The sequence below is a fragment of the Dipteris shenzhenensis genome, chromosome 15 (genome assembly GCF_047967505.1).
Source record: "Dipteris shenzhenensis isolate YYH24624 ecotype China chromosome 15, Dip_SZ_1.0, whole genome shotgun sequence".
Classification (NCBI taxonomy): Eukaryota; Viridiplantae; Streptophyta; class Polypodiopsida; order Gleicheniales; family Dipteridaceae; genus Dipteris; species Dipteris shenzhenensis.
Window position 1 is genome coordinate 27,908,569 of NC_141610.1, and position 16,373 is coordinate 27,924,941.

Here is a 16,373-nt window from a genome sequence, read left to right on the forward strand (position 1 = left end):
GACTGTTGTTGCTGCATCTGCATCATAGCCTGTTGCATCATAGCCTACAACATGGCTGTCATGGCAGACATGGAAGTGTCCGCAGGATTCTGTGGTGGGGGTGGTGGGGGTGGTGGCGGTTGAGGCACTGAACCCTCACCCCCCCCTGGTGTTGGACTGCTCACTAGTGCTCATGGTATCCTTGCCGGATCTTGTCTGGACCATAAACCAATAGAGCTGCCCCTAAATTGACCCTCCCTATCTTAAGAAAGAAAACTAAAGCTCTGATACCAATGTAGCGGGAGATAGGCTATCCTCACTCTCTCTCCTGCCCAATACTAACTACAACTGCAAGATGATGCACTCAATACACAAAGTGAGCTGTGGATGTGAGTGAGAGAATCAGAGGAAGAGAATATAGTGGACCTCCGAGGAGGAAATAGATACAATTGAATAATGAATGCCCAAAGGGCTGAATACAACTGTATGGATGGGCTGAAACCCTCACCGCAAAACTAGAAGACTAGACTAGCTAGAGGAGGTGAATCCTCACTAGATCCGTGAAGAGGCTGAGGCTAACCTGCTGGTCTGTTGTGGGAGAGGCCTGACTCTTGCTGCTCTGAAGGCTTGAAGGCCTGAGGAGTAGATGAAGAATGAGGGCCAAAGGCTGCCCTTTTATAGGCTGATAGGTCAGCCTGGCTGACTTGGTCAACGCCGACTGTTGACCTGGCCAGCTGGTCAACCCCGACCGTTGACCAAGTCGGTCAAAAAAGTCAACTCTAATAAAAAAAGCCAACACGTTGACTTTTGACCAAAAAGTCAACTCTGCATTTTCATACGATGACGTGGCGCTGACTGCCTATTGACTATGTGCTGATTACTGATTGTGTAGGGCTGCCTGAATGGTTGTACGAACATCTACGTGGCCGTTGACTTGGCTGCCTGCGATGGCACTAGCTAGCATGGCCATGGGCGTGTGGATGCTTGTGACAGTATATTTTGCTTCTCGAGGTTTTTATGAAGTGCACTTTATGGATGCCTCATATCGTCAGCAAATATTGGAGATGTCACCTCTATTCTATGGCAGACAAATGGTGCATGTCATGCCATGGTCGCCAAATAAGGATTATCATGGTCTCATTCGACATCACTGCCCTGTATGGGTTGAGGTAGTGGATTTTCCGGATTATATGAGGGCTGAGTTACCAAGTCTGGCCGCTACTTTGGGGCAAGTTGTATGCCCACCCCGTCCTTCGGGTAATCGAAATCGATTTTGTGTTCTTTGGGATACAGATCATCCAACCCCTCCTTCCATTGTGGTAGAGGTGGAGGATGTTCCCTTAGGTGAAAAATATTTCGACTTGAAATGGGGAGTATTTGCAGGTGCATGCTTCACTTGTCATAAATTTGGTCACTTAGCCTCACAATGTCCTGCAGTTCTGCATCAACTTCCACCTACGGCTATTGCTCCAGAAAACACTTCCCCTTCAACTTATGGTCCGGGGCCTAAGGCTATGCCTAGCAAATTGGGTGATGTGGCATCTAAATCTGTCCCTCCCAAAGAAAATGTGGTTCAGATTTCAGCCAAGCAAAAGGATAAAGGAAAGGGCAAGATTTCAGAATCTCATGCCTCTCCCCAGGGTGCTTGGCAGCAACCCATAATTGATGCTTATGATAAACGCAAACTTTCCAAATGGCAGACAAGGGCTAGAGTTAAGCCTATGCTAGATAAGGGTTGTTCCTCGAAATCTTTCTTTCGGAATTTACATGCATATAGACAAAATCAATCTATCATGAGAGTCAGGAAACCCGATGGTCTTTGGACCCAGACTTTATCTCAACTAGAAAAACAATGTCTGGATCATTTTCAGCTTCTTTTTTCTCAGCCATCTTCTTCTACTCCTCAGGTTGAATTGGCTCGGACCAGATTTATTGAGCTTGTTTCTCCTATTGTTTCTTTGCAAAAAGCTTCAATGCTGGAAATGTCTTTTTCAGATTTGAATTGGATGAAGCCCTCAAGCATTTGGGTAAACATAAATCCCCTCGCTGGGATGGTTTGACGGTTGAATTTTTTGTAGCCTTCTGGGCTGAATTGAAGGGTCCAATCTTGAAGCTCATTAATGTAGCCTGGCAGCATCAACATCTTCCCTCAGCTTGGAAGCATGGTCTGGTTAAGCTTGTGCCCAAAAAACCTCTATGTGAGACTATGGATGACTGGAGGCCCATCACTTTGATGCCTGTTATATATAAACTTATTGCTAAAATGTTGGTTCATCGGATAAAGGATATCCTTCATGATGGACTTCATCCCAGGCAATATGGTTTTGTTCCAAGAAGGAATATACATGATAATATCTCCAATACTCTCATCGCAATGGAATATGCAAAATATTCAGCTCAAGATGTTTTGGTCATGCAGGTGGATGTGGCAAAGGCATTTGATACAGTACAGTGGGATTATGTCTCTCAAATCATGTCTAAACTTGGTTTGGGCCAAAGCTAGTTAATGTCATATATTGGCTTCACTCAGATTCCACTGCGAGATGCTTTATAGGGAATCATTTGTCTGAGTCTTGGACTCTGGAACGATCAGTTCGACAGGGATGTCTTCTCAGTGCTTTGCTCTATGCTATTGCTTCACATCCTTTGCTTCTTTATATGGATCATCTCGTTGATACTGGACAATTAGTGGGGCTTCAGATTCCTGGTTCACGGCCTTTCATTGCACAGGCTTATGCAGATGATTCATTCTTCATGCCAAAGAACAGTCCTCTGGAGCTTCGCCTATTGATGGATACCCTTTCTGATTTTGGGTTGGCAGCTGGTCTAAAAATTAATTTTCAGAAATCAAAACTCTTGCCTCTCAAGCATTGTGATTGGCTTGCTATCCTTTGGCCCGGCCAGATTATTTATCCGGAAAACATAGTAAGACATTTGGGTTATCCCATTGGCTAGAAAATCAGAAATAAGCAACAAATATCTTGGGTATTAAACAAAATTCAGGACAAATTAGAATATTGGAAGATCTCCACTTGGCCATTGCATGTTCGGCTTCGAATTCTCCAGTCCATTGTTCTAGCTTATGTCCAGTTTTACCTTCCTCTATTACATTGGTCATCTCGAGATCTCTCTTCTTTTATGTCTCAAGCCATGGAGATTTTTTGGAAAACTAAGCTTCATAAAAAAGCTTTAAGGTTACTCAAAATGGACCTGCTTTGCTCACCAAGAATGCATGGTGGTTTGAATATTATAAACATCAAATTTCATGTGTTGGCAAGAAAGATCACTATGCTCAAGACCTTTTTTCAACAAGAGCAGCCTTGGTCTATCATGTTGACATTTTTGTGTGATCAGATGCGCACAAATGCTTATGGACATTGGCTAGTTGATCCATCAGAAGTAGTACTTGGCAAATTTCAAGGTAAAATCCCTGGTTGTCCATTTTCTACTTCCTTGATTCAAGATTGGAAGAAAGTGCTCTCTCGCATCAAATGGTCTCCCCATCCCATCCTACTTCTATAGCCTCCTCGCTTCGAATGGAAAGCCTTCATTGGAGTGCTGTTTTTTACTCTCCTCTTGCTGTACAACAACCAATCAGAGCTTACAATCTTATGAAGTTGGGCATCCGGTTCATTGCTGATGTGGTAGATACTCAGGGGCATATTCTCTCTTTTCTGGCAGCGTGGTAGCTCGTGTGCATCTTCGAGAAGATTTAGGGATGGGCAACCCGTAGCCAGAGAACATCTCGATCAGACATCTACACCTTGGCAGACAAAGGAAGAGGCCACACAATCCAAGAAGGCTGTGGTGAAATCGTTGATGACCAGGGAGCTCTCTTTGACCTCCATCAATTCCGTGTTTTTTTTTTTCTGGTTAATGCTCTGCTTTCATAAACAGGATCTTGTGAGTGATCAGCCTGCATGAGGCTTTGATGTTGTAGCAAGGTCAGATTATGCCTGTGCATATGCCTGTGTGCTTCAGTCAGAGTCAGTTTGCAGGAATTTCCCTAGTATAGGGAAAAGCGCGGTTTGAGATATATGCCTGTGTTAAATGCCTAGTCAGTGTGAATCTGGAATTGCAGGAATTCCCTAGTATAGGGAATTGTGTAAGCGTGCAAGTAGACTGAATTGCGTCAGTTTGTAAATACAGATTTCTAGCGGTGTTTTTAATTTTAATTTATATATATATATATATATATATATATAAACACAAAACAAAACAAAACAAAACACCCATTGAACTGAAAGGAAGCAGAAGAAGGAGCTTCCAGGAGGGACCCTGGTGAATCAGGAGTCCGGCCGACCCAGCAGGTGTCGCGCCCAGTAGCTCATACTTTATCTGGCAGGATTGCATTGCTTGAGGATGCCTTGCAACAGTTGTTAGCGCATACTTTATCTTGCAGGATTGCATTGCTTGAGGATGCCTTGCAACAGTTGTTAGCGCAACAATTACAGGCCAATGCAGGGCAGTCTAAACTTAGGAGAGTGCCAGACCTCGAGAGAGGAGAAGGGAAAGGCTCCAATGGAACCGGAGTCTAGTGTCCATACGGTCGAGCCTACGAAGGCTAAAGTGCCAAATATTGCCAATTACAGACCGGAAAAGTATTCTGGTCGGATGAACGACCGTAGCTCCGATGTCATTGAGACCTGGTTACACAAATGGGACGAGGCATTTGCCATTTGTGAAATCAAAAATGACATCAAGAAGATCCGCGAGGCCACCCACATGTTTAGTGAGGCAACGGATCGGTGGTGGATTAAACAACAAAAAGATGGTATAGCATCCACTACCTGGGACCAGGAAACACTTCTTACCTCCTGACGAAGCATCCCGAGCTTGGGATCAATATAGGAACCTTCGTCAGAGAAATTTATCGGTGGTAGAATACACTGATAAGTTTCGAGAGAGTGTAATGAAGGTTGATGAACCCCTGCCTCAATCAATCAAAGTGAAAGATTTCATATTTGGATTGAATGATCGAATAAAAATGGAAGTTCGGGCTAAGTACGCGAACACGTTAGATGATGCAATAGCTATAGCCCTGAACTATGAAGATGCCAAGGGCAGCAAGCCAAGTGGGTTTGCACAGGTCGGAACCCAGTATGGGTATCCAAAGAAATCTGGGTTTAAGAAGAAATGGATTAGTAGAGGGAGTGGTTCTCAGCCGAGTGGTCAAGCCAAGCAGGCGAAACCGGCTGAAACTCCTAAACCAAGTACCACCATTGGAGTGAAGCATTGGAGTGAAGAGGAAAGTAACCCCAATGGCAGCCCGGGCTTGGTCTAAGTCTCCCTTGAACCCAGAACAAAGGGAAAAAGCGAGGAGAGAAGGCTTATGTTTTGATTGCCTTCAGCCTCATCAGTGGAAGGATTGTCCACGTAACAAAGATCATCGAATGGCTGAGATGGTGATCTCAGACTGCGACGTGGAGATGGAGGGAAGTCCCAGAGCGGAAGAGATGCAGATTCAGCTAGCGGGATCTTCTCAGAGGTTAGTACCTTGTTTGTTATGTGTGTCTGTTGCTAAGCTAGTGACGAGTGCACCTGATAACATCCTATCTAATCCCGCAGCAACGGGGTATACAGCCTTTAATGATACGGAGTTAATTAAAATGAAGGGACAAGTGGCCAATCATGATGTCATTGTGTTGTTTGACTCAGCATCAACTCACAATGTGATTAACTCCAAGCTCGTGAAGAGCCTGAAATTAAAGACAAGTCCATCTGACTATGCATATACAGTCAGGATGGCAGATGGAAGTTCAACTGAAGTATGGGACCAAAGGGTTACCCAGTTGGAGCTTCGTATTCAGGACTATGCTGAGAAGCTTGATTTTGAAATGACCAAGCTTGCTCATGCAGATATAGCCCTGGGTATGGCGTGGCATTCTAGGAAGAATCCAGCCATTGATTGGAAAAAGCACGTATATCAATTCAAGATGAATGATGTGCTTTATGTCTTGCCAGGTGAGAAAGATATACCTCAGGGACCATTGGTTTCCGTGATGGAAATCCGAAAAGCTCAAGAAGAGTTGTTATTCCTTTGCACAGCATCGGTAGAGCCGGTTGATGATTCTTCGGCTAGCACTGATGTTACGCAAAGTGGTGAGATGGCCAAGCTGGCTAATCTTATAACAGAGGAGTTCTCTGAATGCTTTGGGGATGAACTACCTTATGGGTTACCTCCAAAGCGGAATGTTCAGCATAAAATTGAGCTGATCCCGGGGGCAGAACCTGTAAATAGACCTCCCTATAGAATGAGTTTTACTGAAGAGGCGGAGGTGCGTAGACAACTGGAAGAATACCTCAAGTTGGAGCCGTGATTTTCAGCAAGATAGATCTTAAGTGTGGCTACCATCAGATCCGGATTAGAGCCGAGGATGTGCATAAAACCGCTTTCAGAAGCAGGTTTGGTCATTATGAGTTTTTGGTAATGTCCTTCGGACTTACCAATGCTCTAGCGACATTCGTCATGCTTATGAACGATTTATTACGTCCGTATATCGAAAAGTTCGTAGTACATTTTATTGACGATATCCTGATATTCAGTAAAAGTATTACTGAGCATCATGAACACTTAAGGGTAGTGTTCAGTACTTTGAGGAAAGCCAGTCTTTATGTAAATAAAAAGAAAACTATACTGTGTATGGTTAGGCTTGAATATTTAGGATTCATAATTACTCCAGAGGGGGTAGAAATGGATCCAAAGAAAGTGGCTGCGATACTAACTTGGCCAATCCCTCAGAGTCTGACCGCGCGCGATCATTCTTGGGGTTTGTCCAGTTCTATAGAAGACATATCAAAGCATATTCCGAGATAGTATCGCCATTGACTGATCTGACCTCAGATAAAGTACCTTTTTTATGGGGACAGAATCAACAAGAAAGTTTTAACACCATAAAACAAGCTGTGGTCACAGGACCGGTGTTAAAAATAGTTGATCCCCAGAAACCGTTGTTCCTGGAAACCGATGCAAGTGGCATTGCGGTAGGAGCAGTTCTCCTTCAAGAGGGAAGGCCAGTAGCCTTTGAAAGCAAGAAGCTTTCTCCCTCTCAGAGGAATTGGCCTGTTATCCATGCTTTGAAAACATGGAGGCATTATTTGTATGGTTCAGAGTTTTATGTGGATGTGGATCATGATACTCTGAAACATTTTTGTAAACAGCCTGACTTAAGGGGCCGCCAAGCTAGGTGGGCAGAGCTCATGCAGGAGTTTAATTTAACGATTCGGTACCGAAGAGGAAAAGACAATAAGGTTGCTGATGCGTTGTCTCGCATTATGCACAACCTGAGTTTCACGGTATTAGAGAGTGCTCTAATGACCGAGATTAGAGAAACTCAAAAGGTGGACGAGTTTGTCCAGAGCTTATGGCCTAAGGCTCATGTGTTAGAACCTGGGGAAAATGAAAAGGATGACCTGGCATCCAGAAAAGGCCAAACTTATGCAAGATATACCATAAGGGATGGTACGCTTGAAAGAAATGGCAAGGTTGTAGCACCTAGTCAGAATGATCTCAGGCAGAGAGTCATTCGACAGTGCCATGATAGCCCGTGTGCGGGACACCCAGGAGTCGAGAAGACATATGATCTCGTGAAGCGAGATTTTGGCCAAAGATGAAAAAGCATATTCATGAATATGTGACACGGTGTTTCTCGTGTCAGGTAAGTAAGGCCGAGCGGGTGAAGCCACCCGAACTTTTACAGCCCTTGGAGATACCACTAAGTAAGTGGGAGAGCATTTCCATGGACTTTATTGTAGGGCTGCCTACGACACAAGGAGGGTATGATTCTATCCTTGTGGTGGTTGATCGTCTAACCAAGATGGCTCACTTCATTCCGACTAGAGAGTCTGTTAGTGCCCCGCAAGTGGCGGATTTGTTTATTAGACATATATTTCGTCTGCATGGATTGCGTAGATCCATAGTGTCGGACAGAGATGTCAGATTTACCGGTCATTTTTGGACAGCGGTATTTGAGACACTAAGGACTGAATTGGGAATGAGTAGTGGGGATCATGCTGAGACGGATGGTCACACGGAGAGAGTCAACCAGACTTTAGAGGATATGCTAAGGGCATATGTGTCATTGAGGCAACATACGTGGGACAAGTGGTTGCCATTGTTGGAGTTTGCCTACAATGATAGAAAACATTCCTTTACCGGGTTCAGTCCGTTTGAACTGAACTATGGTTATAGACCAGCCAATCCAACTATAGTTGGAGTACCTCAGAAAGTGCCTAGTGCCGTGAACTTTGTGGTTCAGATGCGGGAGATGCTAGCACTTGCGAGAGCTAATATCCGCCAGGCTATGGATAGAGCCAAGGTGTATGCAGATGAAAACCGGTCTATAAGAGTATTAAAGTTTTTCTCAGAGTTCCTTCGCACTCGAAGTCGTTAACTTCATGAGAATGTGCTAAGTTATCACCTCGATACTGTGGGCCGTGGTTAATTCTAAAGAGAATAGGCAAGGTAGCCTATAAATTAGAATTGCCACAGGGGTGTAAGGTGCACCCGGTTTTTCATGTTTCACGCTTAAAGAAATTTTTACATACAGGTGACTCACTAATCGAAGGTGTGGTTTTGTTTCAGGAGATAGAGGATAATGCGAGGCGCAAACCAACAAGAATCCTGGACCGAGGAACAATGCAAATACGAAATCGGAAGATACCCACGGTGTTGGTTGCATGGCATGGTCAGCCTCTATCCGAAGCTACCTGGGAATCCGTATACCAGTTGCGGAGAGTGTTCCCAGATTTTATCATCGAGGACGCTGATGTCTGAAGAGGGAAGGAATGTTATGCTCTAGCCGAGGTAGCATGACCTCGGAAGAATCAGTCGACATTTCCCTTAAAGGATCTATGTTTGTAATTATTTGTTTGCGCTTCATGTAAATGATCGGGAGGGAATTAATGTCAAGGTCCTAGGTGAGGGTTGATAGCACCAGACTAGGTGGATCTAAGGCTAAGGGCCTAATGCAAAGAAAGTGCCTAGGGGCAAAGGATTTAATGCATCCCAAGAGAGGGGTGAAATGTTGCATTAGAAAGGCCCTATATGGATGACATGTGGCATCTAGATCTATCTAGGGAGATGGGGCTTGTTGAAGCTAGAGAGAGAAGAGAATGCAGGATTTTTTTCATGTTTTTTTGATTAGCAATTCTCTGTCTGCTTGAAAAAGCTTCAGCAAGGTTGGCTGGGTGGATTAACTCCGGTGCTGCTCCCGTGATCTGCGGTAGGAAAGAGTAGATTTTGTGTTACAGTACCCCAAAAAAAACTACTTAATAAGTGAAGATATGCTTATGTGCTCATCAGTACCCAAGCATAAGCTGCCATCTGGATCTTTTGATATTCCAAAATGCAAACACAATGCTTACTTTTTGATACCAACCAATTTAAGCTTCAACTGGGTAGGGCCAAAGGTTAGCACTTTGAAAAGCAAGTATGGCATAAATTTATATCCAAAAAGTGTACAGAAGAGTACCTACAAGAGTGCAGCATTAAGCTCACCGGAATGCCTCCAATGAACGCACCCAAGTAATAAAGAAGTTGTTTTGTAAACTGTTCCTGATCCTTGCCTGTTAAAGGAAGAGCATTTAGAAGAAAGCCAGATAATGAAGAACACCCAGGTTAGAGAACTTTCCATGGCAGGCGAGCATTGGAGTATACACACATGAAAGTAATCCCAATATACAGCAATGAAACAGTAAAATCATGTAGAGGTAGCAAGCACATATGCCGCTTTCCACCAAGTCTAAAGTTTGAATATCTAATGAGTATACTTTAGTAGATCAGTAATGACTCACTTGCAAGGGCATTGTAAAAATCTCGCCCTAAGAAGTTAAAGCCAACACTGATTCCTGTTGTTGCCAAAGTCAGAGCAAAGACGCCAGCCAATCTCAACCTAGCCTGGACTTTATCTTCTGAGCTCCAATATGGTGCAGCTACTTTCCAAAACCGTCTAAAGATTGTCTGTATATCTGATCCAGTTCTCTGCTACAACCAACACACTAATTAGAGAAACTTGCAAGAAAGTTGAAATCTGCTAATTCTCATTTTAGAAGGATCAAGTGGATATTCAATTTGCTTTTGAAAATTTACATAAAACCAAATACATTGAGATTCCATATGCATTGAATCCCTGTAGCCCTTCCCACATCATCGATACATCACTCAACCAAGCAAACATACTCAAGGGAAAGTAGAAGACAAAGCACTTATAGATCATACAATAAGTCTTGGATTGCAGTAAATTGGGTCCTCGATCCATGTTTGTGACCTGATAAGTGTATTTGTGAGGGCATTATACAGCTTCATCTCCTTAATAATAGCCTCACACATGCATGTCCCAATAGTGCAGGCTCCTGCAGCACCTGCTCTATGAACACACCTTCTGGAAGAGCGCATCTCATCTTGGATTGCAGTAAATAGAGGCCTCAATCGATATTTGCTAGCCTTACTAAAATTTTCCCACTAGCTGATGAGTATATCGATGAGGACATTTGACAGCTTCATCTCCTTCAAACATAGCTCACAGGTGCTACCCCAATGGTCCAGGCTCCTGCAGCACCTGCTCTTCGGGAAGAGCATTCCAAACCCTGTCGGCTATATGTGCCCAACCCTGGCCTATTCAGGTAGTATTTCAACTCTAAACCCTGACCGACCTAAGTTGAACATTCACTTGATGTAATTGTCTCCACCCACTAGTGGTTTGTTTATCTCCAATTACAGGGGTAAAGAAGTCATGAGAGCATCTCACTAGACGATGGTAAGCTATAAAAAAGTAACATGCAGGTTCCATTGAAATATTCAAGAGCCTTTTATTAGGTAGAAAGTAGGAAATCCAGCTTCAGTAACAGCATTCAAGGCTCTTTTATTCGATAAACAGTAAGAAGGTAATATTAAAACTGTGAACATGCACAGAATTGCTTATGGTAGTTGTGCACCTCAATAGAAAGTTGTGCCTTCAGCCAAGGAAGCACATGCAGTACCATAAAAGAAAACTTCAGATCAATATTTATTTGAAGAGTTGTTTATAACCAGGCTGATGTGTGTGACCTTTGTCTTTTTGTGAAATTACTTCCATAACTATAATATTCCTGTTGGGCTCCAAAGGGTCATGGAGACTCTATAGTATGAAGTCATTGACCATACTATGCATCCTACTAAATAGTTCAACATTCTCCGCACCTTAAACATGCAGGCTGGTTGTAGAGACCAGCCAAACATCCATAGGTTGATGCATGCCCGAGACATCCCCTTCTGCTAAAGCTGAAACGGGCTAGAGAAGATAGAAAGCCTCCTTATATGCTGAAAGGAGGTGGGGTTGTCATCCTTCCACCACCCATGAAGACCCAATGCTTGAACTTGATGGCATACAATCTCAGGTGGTTTCTGGTTACCCTTCTTGAACCTCAGGGGCAAGATCTCAGCTCTGGCTCAACCAACAATCTAGGGCTGCTCGGCCCCTGATATGGCTTCTAAGAGACAAAAAAACAAAGATTGGATGCCATACCCTTGCATCTAAGAGCATCAGAAACAAGACTTTCTGCTCCTAGGTCATCGTTATTCATTCCCCTGATTCGCTAGAATATCTGCCTCCAACTGATCTGACAGTCCCAATCACTAGGCAGCTAGCATCATATGTAGCAAACACTGCCCCTCATGGTTGGTCCAAACTATAAAGTCTTGTCTAAGCAACCAATATACTCAAGTCTTGAGGGCATGAATCACACCAAGGGTTCTATCATCAATGTGTTTCTGGCTGCTGGAAGTACCTTGAACCCCGCAAAAGCTATCGGATGACCTTTTTGCCCCAAACGCACTAAGAGGGCGTAGTCACTAGCATTGGTCTTCACTTGGCATTCGTCAAGTTCTTTCCCATTGCTAGGTTCTTAAGGGGTAGGCAGGTGACATCAAAGGGCTAGCACCGGCTGAGCTAGAGCCTAGAAAGGTGCCGTTGTGGAACTGCTTCTTTAAGCCAGTGAAAAGCTTTGAAATGCTTTGAGAGTAAAGCTGACTGGCTGACTCTTCGTCTTCATAGATTTGACATGGCTTGCCTTTCTAGTTGGTCATAGGAAAACTTAAGAGTTCCTTTGCATAACTGCTGCCTCAACTAGTTGGCTGAACTCAATGGTTGTGACTTCACTGGTCAGACTCAAGACTAATGTTCAACCACATATCCAAGATGATATATGTTGCCTGTATGCGTACAACAGAGTCCTACTATCAGTCCACCCTGGAATCTTCAAGTCAGTTGCTTTGGCCTCCAAGTTCCTCTCAACACTTTGGCCCCCAATTCTCCGTTGTGGTCCATACACTCCATGGGGAAAAGAGCTATCTTGGCTGCTTTGGTAGAAATGATATCCTCTGAACTCTCAAAATTCGCCAAGACCGATACCATGTAACTACACTAAAACATAGTGGAACACTTGTCTCATTTTCCCTGTTGGAAAACTGAAAGGAAAGCATGGAGTGAACACAAACTGAGAATTCTTGCTTATGAAACAAAGAAAGGTGAGGTTCTTAAGTAGGCACCTCTTACATGATCATTGACATCACTGATGACCTCTGAGCTCCACAATCATCTCCTCAATCTGCTCCTAGATTCTCTCAATCATCCTATGTGGCTTCTACCACCACCTAACAGTGCTTATGGGCACCTAACTGTGCCTCTAGCACACACACATAGAAACCAAGGTGTGCCTGGGGCATACACCTTGAGATATCCCATCATACCCCCCCTCAAGGGAATGCCTCAGGCTATGTCAAGGATACATCTAGTCTCATAGTTTCTCATGCCATCTCATGGTGGTCAAGGATAAATCTATGGCTAGGTTTTCATGCTAGCAAGGGGTTCCCAAGGGTGTGAAGTAAACAAAAGGGATACAAAAGACCTTCCAATGGTTATCTCCCCTGCATGTACATGCACACAATGTCTGCAGGAGGTACCATGGAGCAAAACACATACACATGGCCTACATCATATGGTGACCAGAAGTGTTTACAAAACACACAATAGTTTATTTCATTCATTTTGGAGGACTATCCAGGCTGAGTACCTTGACTCAACAAAAAGAGAGATCTGGAGCATACATGGAGATGATTCAAAAAGCATAATCTTCATAGGATGCCTCATCTTGTGGAGGCACATCAACTGAAAGTAGATTGGCAGTTTCTGACTTTGAAGTTGCTTCCTGTTTGGCTCTACAAAACTTTTCATGGTGATTGTTTTTGCCACAGTGTTTGCATGGATTGATCTTGAAGCAGTCTCTTGAGAGGTGATTAGTCTTCCCACAATGATTGCAAGGTGAAAACTTGCCCTTCTGGATTTTTATGGCATAGGCTGTGTCATTGCCTTTCCGGAGTTCCATGTGCCTTTCTTCTTCTTGAAGAGCAGAGATAAGACCTTCAAGATTAGGATTAGGAAGATTTTTCAAAGTGGTAACAACATGATCATAATCTTCAGACATACTCTTGAGCAACACTGCCATTGCATGATCTGTAGTGATAGGAGAGTTGATAGAAGCAAGTTGAGTCATGAGACTTCGCATGTAATTGACATGGGCAGCCAAAGGAGTGCCACTAACCATCTTCAATTCAAAGAAAGCAATCTTAGGTGACAATTTTGAGATGTGAGAGCTAGTACCAAAAATAATGTCAAGCTTCTGCCAAGCTTCTGAAGGAGACTTAAGTCAAAGATGTGATGAATATAGTCATCTCCTAAGGCAAGAGCAATGATGCCATAGGCTTTCTCCTCTCTAGCAAGATCTCTTGCCGGGTGTGTCGGAGCTGAGGATTCTCCAGCATTGGAGGCTATTGAAGAAGAAGTTGAAGCCGGTTTGACAAGCCCCCAGAGGTTTTCCCTCATCAATGCAAACTTAACCTTCATCTGCCATGTGTGAAAGCCCTTACCATTGAACTTATCCATATTCAAGATGGTAGCCATGAGAGGGTCTAACCCAGAAAGGGCAGTGTCTACTCTCTTACAAGGCTAGAAAGAGTTGAAGAGCTTCAAAACACAAGCATTTAGAGTAGCAAAGGCTTGCAACTAAAATCCATACTACAAATCAATGATGTTTTCACTTGCATGCTTCATAGAGGTGACTAAATGAAAGTATTCCAAGAAATCCAGGTATAGCAACTTAAAAGAAAAATGTAGCCACAGTTAAACTGATGCTTTTCAAAACTTTAAAACCTCAGAAATGCTAAAGCAGCATCTAATGTAACATCACACTCACAACCTTGTCAAAACTGTCCAAAACAGAGGCCTGAACTTGGAGGGCTTGTATCTCACTCTTCAAAGCAAAGAAAAGAGGGCTTTCTGAAGCAAAAGAAAGCTCATATACCAGAGAAGATCCAGCACAGAGGTTGGGCGAAATGGCGCGCGATATTGCCCGGGGGAGTTACTGCAGGCTGAACCTGTGTTTTACGTTTTCTCCTTCGTTACTGAACCAAATGGGCTGCAAAGTGACTCAAAATGTTCGTCTTGAGGTCGCCCATCTACTCCTAAGAGGGCTCGAGCAATGGTGCAGCAGGCACGGAGTATTTTGCAACAGAAGAATGACGAAAAAATGCGCTGTTTGGAGAATGGCAGCCAGCAGAGACGTTTTTTTTTCAATTGCTTGCAGGTGGAAGTTTGCTCAAACGAGGGGTATCTCCAGCAGGAAGGGCTTGGAGAATGGCGGAGAACTGAGGGAGAACAAGCTTTAGCAAGATTTGGGAAGAAAGGGAAGAAATGGTGAAGATGAAGAAGAAGAAGAAAATGGAGAAGAAGAAGATGATGTGGCACGAGTGGGCTCAAGGAGGATCAAAGTGCTCTGATACCATGTTGGAAAACTGAAAGGAAAGCATGGAGTGAACACAAACTGAGAATTCTTGCTTATGGAATGAAGAAAGGTGAGGTCCTTAAGTAGGCACCTCTTACATGATCATTGATATCACTGATGACCTCTGAGCTCCACAATCATCTCCTCAATCTGCTCCTAGATTCTCTCAATCATCCTATGTGGCTTCTACCACCACCTAACAGTGCTTATGGGCACCTAACTGTGCCTCTAGCACACACAATAGAAACCAAGGTGTGCCTGGGGCATACACCTTGAGATATCCCATCATTCCCTTCTACTAATTTGTCAAGGTCCTAAATGATTACCGAGATGATCCTTTTAGGAGGACCTGAGGCTGTGGCTAGAACAAATCCTACAGTCATGTCCTCGTAGACTGTTAGAAATATTTATATTTCCTAAGGCAGTGGCCAATGTTATGTAATAAGGGACTAGGGCACTTTTTCCCATTATTAAGGTTTTTTAGCCCTAACCTTAGTTAGAGGTTGAGTCGGTGGGTAAGTTAGGGTTCATTCTAGGGTTTCATCTCCTATGATTACCCTAGCTTTGCAATTTCTTGTTGTTGCTGCAATTTCATTCCACCTTGCTTCAGCTCCATTCTCTCGCGTTCTTTGGCTTCCATTTCCAACATTTGGTATCAGAGGAGGTTCCCCTTTGCTCCCACACCTCCCACACTCTCTAGCTTCGATTCTGTCGTGAAAACTTCACTTTTGTCGCGAAGAACTTGGCCAAAACAGTTCGTTTTGCTGGCAGCCACCTTCTATAGGGTCCTCTTGCTTGGGCACCGCTTTTGGAGAAGTTCTAGCGTTGTTTTGGACCTGGGTGACTAAATTTTGGAGGTTATTTTTGCTGATTTCGAGCTGGTTTGGACTAGCCACCGCCTCGTACTACAAGTCCAAGGCTGGGCACCTCCTTTAGGAACTTCTTCTGGGCTAGGCGACCTCATTTCGGACCCGTTTTTTACAAAAACGGGCAGCTAACCTGTTTTTTGCGGGATTTGTTGCTGTTTTTCGAATGCAGCAATCATTCCTAGGCTGGGCAGCTATTTCTAGAGGGGTGGACACACTTTTCGAGGTGTTTTTCAAGGCTGTTTTGCTGTTTTGAAGTTTTTCTACCACTCTCGGGACTGTTTTGGAGCTTCTGGAAACTTCTCCTTGCTGTTTTGAATCTGTCTCAGGCAGTATTGTGCAAGGACACTCATATTTTTGCACCTCCAGGTGCATTTTCAGTCCATACAGTTGGGGACTTATTGTTTTTTCCAAAACAGAGATAAAAATCAGTCATTTATTGCTTGCTAAGGCAAGCAATTTTGAAGGAAAGCACATATAATTCGTGGGAGATCATTTTCTGTTCATCTTGGAGCTCTTTTTGGAGGCATTTGCAGCCCGTTTACTTGGGTTTTAGTTTAGTAAACTTTCAGTTCTGTTACTGCTTGCATTGGAAACTCTTTTCCCTCTCAATTGCTTGCATTTGTTGGCCCTCATGCCACTCGGGTTTGCCTTTGCAGGAACAATCAAGCATTCAGTTGGGCTTATGCCTTGTTGAGCTGCTGGCTTTTT

General features: G+C 43.7%; 1 protein-coding gene across 1 annotated transcript in view; it reads right to left on the bottom strand.

Annotated features, from left to right (window-relative positions):
* Positions 1 to 16,373, bottom strand: part of LOC147893623 (ABC transporter D family member 2, chloroplastic-like) — a 122,367-nt gene that overhangs the window by 96,531 nt on the left and 9,463 nt on the right. Inside the window, exons 3-4 of the mRNA XM_087386424.1 lie at positions 9,775 to 9,961; positions 9,479 to 9,546 (exon numbers count right to left, since the gene is read on the bottom strand). Coding sequence (XP_087242550.1) covers positions 9,479 to 9,546; positions 9,775 to 9,961 — 255 coding nt within the window. The remainder of the gene's footprint in view (positions 1 to 9,478; positions 9,547 to 9,774; positions 9,962 to 16,373) is intronic.